The sequence below is a fragment of the Triticum dicoccoides genome, unplaced genomic scaffold (genome assembly GCF_002162155.2).
Source record: "Triticum dicoccoides isolate Atlit2015 ecotype Zavitan unplaced genomic scaffold, WEW_v2.0 scaffold47727, whole genome shotgun sequence".
Classification (NCBI taxonomy): Eukaryota; Viridiplantae; Streptophyta; class Magnoliopsida; order Poales; family Poaceae; genus Triticum; species Triticum dicoccoides.
Window position 1 is genome coordinate 46,065 of NW_021275482.1, and position 4,274 is coordinate 50,338.

General features: G+C 56.0%; 1 protein-coding gene across 1 annotated transcript; it reads right to left on the reverse strand.

The window, feature by feature from the left end:
• Positions 1–599: 599 nt before the first annotated feature.
• On the reverse strand, positions 600–2,972 carry LOC119346734 (cell division cycle protein 48 homolog). The gene has a single exon (XM_037615916.1). The coding sequence runs from the start codon at positions 2,970–2,972 to the stop codon at positions 600–602; it is 2,373 nt and encodes a 790-aa protein (XP_037471813.1).
• Between the last annotated feature and the right edge of the window lie 1,302 nt (positions 2,973–4,274).

Consider the following 4,274-nt stretch of genomic DNA (forward strand, 5'->3'; position numbering starts at 1 on the left):
AGGTAGAATTCGACCTGAAACGGGATGTAAAACAGACTTTTTTCAGACTGAGCATTGACTGAAATTACAACAATACATGTGTCACAAACTGACTGGACATAAAAAACGACCTAAACCAAATGGAAAAACACATAACTGATAACTAGACACCCCCAGGCTACTCTTTTCCTTGACTCGTCTGTTCTAGACTGCATCTACTCAATTACTCCCTCCGTAAACTAATATAAGAGCGTTTAGATCACTATAACGGAGGGAGTACTAAGTAAATCAAGCATATCAGTGTCTGACAAATGAAAATAACAGAGGATCCTCCAAATCTTGTGCAGGAGCAGAGGGACGGTTCAGTTGACAGCTTAGGCTAATTTCACTTCACTGCCCGAAAATAACACGAAATCACGCACGCTTTCTTTTGCGACAATAATGAGATTCTAATTCACGAACTGCATTTATATGATGCAAGTTCTTAGTTCTCAAGAACGAAAATTATATAGTACATGAAAGGAATCAACAATACAAAGTGATCAACGAAGAGGAAATATATAACAGAAAGAGTCTACAATAATATTCTAGTACTTCAGTTTCTAATAATGGTTACTGGATCACTTGTAAAGATCGTCTTCATCCTCATCAGCAGCAGCTGCCGCGGAGGTGTGGACAGCAGCTTCTGCCGCCTGTGGCTGCGCTGGGAAGCGGAACTCGGTGCCGAACCCCCTAGACTGTTGCAGCGTCTGCGCGAACGCCTGGTACTTCCTGATGTCAGCATCGCTCATGCTCCGCCTCGCGTACCTCATCGACTCCTCGAAGTGAGACGCCTTAATCTGAGCCACCTCGTCTTCCTGACCGCCGTCCACCTCCATGGTGTCTTTCCCCATCCTCTGCCTCTCCATGTCCTTTTCAATGTCTTCTCTGATGGCGTACTTGCACGCCCTCTGGCAGATCTCTGTGATATCGGCGCCGCTGAAGCCGGCGGTGAACCTAGCGAGTGCACCGAGGTCGACGTCCTTGGCCACGGGAGACTTCCGGAGGCAGGCCTTGAAGATCTGGTGTCGCGAGGCCTCGTCCGGCAAGGGGATGTAGATAAGCTGGTCCAGGCGGCCGGGACGGAGCAACGCCGAGTCAATTATGTCCGGCCTATTGGTAGCGCCGATGATGAAGACAGTCTTCTTGGCGTTCATGCCGTCCATCTCAGTGAGCAGCTGGTTCAGGACCCTGTCCGCCGCGCCACCGGCGTCGCCCACTCTGCCGCCCCTTTGAGTAGCGATGGAGTCCAGCTCGTCGAAGAAGAGCACGCACGGCGCAGACTGACGCGCCTTGTTGAAGATCTCGCGCACGTTGGCCTCGCTCTCGCCGAACCACATGGTGAGCAACTCTGGCCCCTTGATGCTGATGAAGTTGGCCTGGCACTCGTTGGCGATCGCCTTCGCCAACAAGGTCTTGCCACATCCCGGTGGCCCGTAGAAGAGGACGCCCTTGGACGGTGACATGCCGAACTTCTCGAATTTCTCCGGGTGCTCCACCGGGTACTGAACGGTCTCTTGCAGCTCCCTCTTGACGCCGTCGAGGCCGCCGATATCATTCCAGGTGACGTTGGGCACCTCGACAATGGTCTCACGTAGTGCAGACGGGTTGGTGCCGACGAGAGCCGTCTTAAGGTGGTCATTGGTGACGGCCATGGAGTTCAAGATCTCGGCATCAATGGTATCGTCCTCTAAGTCGATCACGTCCATCTTCTCCCTGATGCACTGCAGCGCCGCCTCAGTGCAGAGCGCGGCCAAGTCGGCGCCGACGTAGCCGTGCGTATCCTTGGCAACCACCTCAAGGTTGACGTCCTCGTCCAGCTTCATGTTCTTGGTATGGATGCGGAGCACTTCGAGACGCCCGACCTCGTCCGGCACGCCAATGTCGATCTCACGATCGAACCTCTCGAAGCGCCTCAAGGCGGGGTCGATGCTGTTGGGACGGTTTGTGGCGCCCATGACAATGACGTGCGCGCGGGCTTTCATGCCGTCCATCAGAGTCAGCAGCTGGGAGACGATGCGCCTCTCAACCTCGCCGTGAGTCTTCTCCCTGTTAGGAGCGATGGAGTCGATCTCGTCGATGAAGATGATGGAGGGCGCGTTCTTCTCGGCCTCCTCGAAGGCCTTCCTCAGGTTGCTCTCGCTCTCTCCGGCCATCTTGGACATTATCTCCGGGCCGTTGATGAGGAAGAAGAAGGCCCCAGTCTCGTTAGCCACCGCACGGGCGATCAGAGTCTTGCCCGACCCGGGAGGGCCGTAGAGGAGGATGCCCTTGGGAGGCTTGACGCCAATGGACTTGAAAAGCTGCGGATGCCTGAGTGGCAACTCGACGAGCTCCCTGATCAGAGTCAACGGTTTCCCCATGCCACCCACGTCGTCGTAGCCGACATCGTCCAGCCTCTCCTCGTCCTCCCGCTTGACGGGCTCGCCCTCGCAGAATATCTCCGTGTCGGGCGCCACGACGCAGTAGTCCGCCGCGGGGTCGATCTCCATGACCTTGAACTCGACGCTCCGCATGCCGCCGCGCACGAGGAAGAGGTCGCCCTTGTGGACCGGGCGGAAGGCGTCCACGAAGTAGGGCTTGAGGTAGGCGTCGAAGAGGTTGCCCGTGATGCCCTCGACGGTGTCGTCCAGAGGGAGGATGTGCACGCGCTTGCCGAACTTGGCGTCGTGGCACAGGTGCACGGACACGACGTCGGCGATGCGCACGCGCAGGTTGGAGCGGGCCACCTTGTTGATCCTGACCTTGTGCCCCTCGCAGGTGTCGTCGGGCAGTGCCATGCAGACCGTATTGTGGCGGCGTTTGCCCTTGAGCAGCACGATGTCGCCCTGGAATATGGAGAGCTTCTCCATTGTGGCCGGGTGGAGGTTGCACACGGAGTTGTCGTCGTTGGTGGCGGCCTCCTCCACCACCAGCCGGTTCGCCGCCTTCTTCGACGCCGCCGTGCTCGCCATCGCCTTCAACTCTCGTTGGTCGATGGACTTGCTGCGTCTCTGGTGTATTACTACTCTCGTTGGATGTTGTCGAGCGCTGATTTGCGTTGGTGTTGTGGTGAGCTGGAGACGTGGGGTTCGCACCCTTTATTGAAGGCACGGCCGACTCGGGTTGGAAGGCCGTGATCGTTCGCGTCATATTCGTACTCTTTGTACGTGGGCCGTGCCGTACTAGGACGCTAGCTCTTTTCCTACTATCTTCCTGCTACCTTGGCACGATCGGATCGAAAGAACCCTTCGAACTCGGAACAGTTGTACCTGGCTGCGCTAACAATGGCGTGTCCGTGCTGGAGGACTGGAGGAGACTGCTGTCGTTCGTGCGATGCGAGACGGACAACACGGAGCCGCTCAGTCGCCGGCTGTCGGATGCCAAGGAGGAGGCGGTCTCCGACGGCGAGGCACTCGGGGGACTCATCGAGCGCGTGGCGTCCCTCCAGCGCGCCCTCGAATCGGCGGTGCTGCAGCGTAACGTGGCCGTGGCACTGATGCACCAGGCCCAGCGGCACGCGGAGGAGGCCGAGGCTGCCGTCGAGGCCGCTGCGAGGGCCGGCGAGCTTGCCGCGGCGGAAGTGCGGGAGAAGATGGAGCAGAGCGTGGCGACGGACGCGCGCATCAGGGAGCTCGAGAGGGAGATGCTAGTGCTACGTGATGGCGAACAATGGGCGCTGGAGACCGCGTTGGAGGCCGCCGCGGCGAAGACGCGCGAGAAGGAGGGGGGAGGCATGGGAGGGGCGTGCGCGTCAGGAAGCTCGAGGAGGAGATGCTACGTGACGAGCGATGGGTGTCAGACATGATCGATTCGTCCAGCTTGGCATTGCGACATCGACATGTTTCAATTCTTCTTGACATTGCCGTTGAGTATTACTTCCTCCGTCTCAAAATTCTTGTCTTACGTTTCGTCTAGATATGGATGTATCTAATGCTAAAATGTGACTTGATACATTCGTATTTAGATAAATTTAAGACAAGAATTTTAGGACGGACGGAGTACTAACATTCTTCGGAATATTTTTTCCTTGAAATTTGTTTTTATCTAGGGGGTATCTATGTTGCATTAGAAAGAGATTGGGCATCATTCAAATTTTACAGCCAATAGAAAGTTGACAAATGTATGAATGTTTCAGGCACCAATGTATGCCCTCCTCTAAACACCGCCACAAAAAAAACCTAAATACTACAAAGTGCAGCTGCACTTTTCGGTTGAACCGAGCACACGCACGCCACTATCGGATGAGAGAGAGAGAGAGAGAGAGAGAGAGAGGG

Bases quoted from the DNA above. Each gene is read 5' to 3' on its own strand.
- LOC119346734 (XM_037615916.1), bottom strand. From the start codon at position 2,972: ATGGCGAGCACGGCGGCGTCGAAGAAGGCGGCGAACCGGCTGGTGGTG.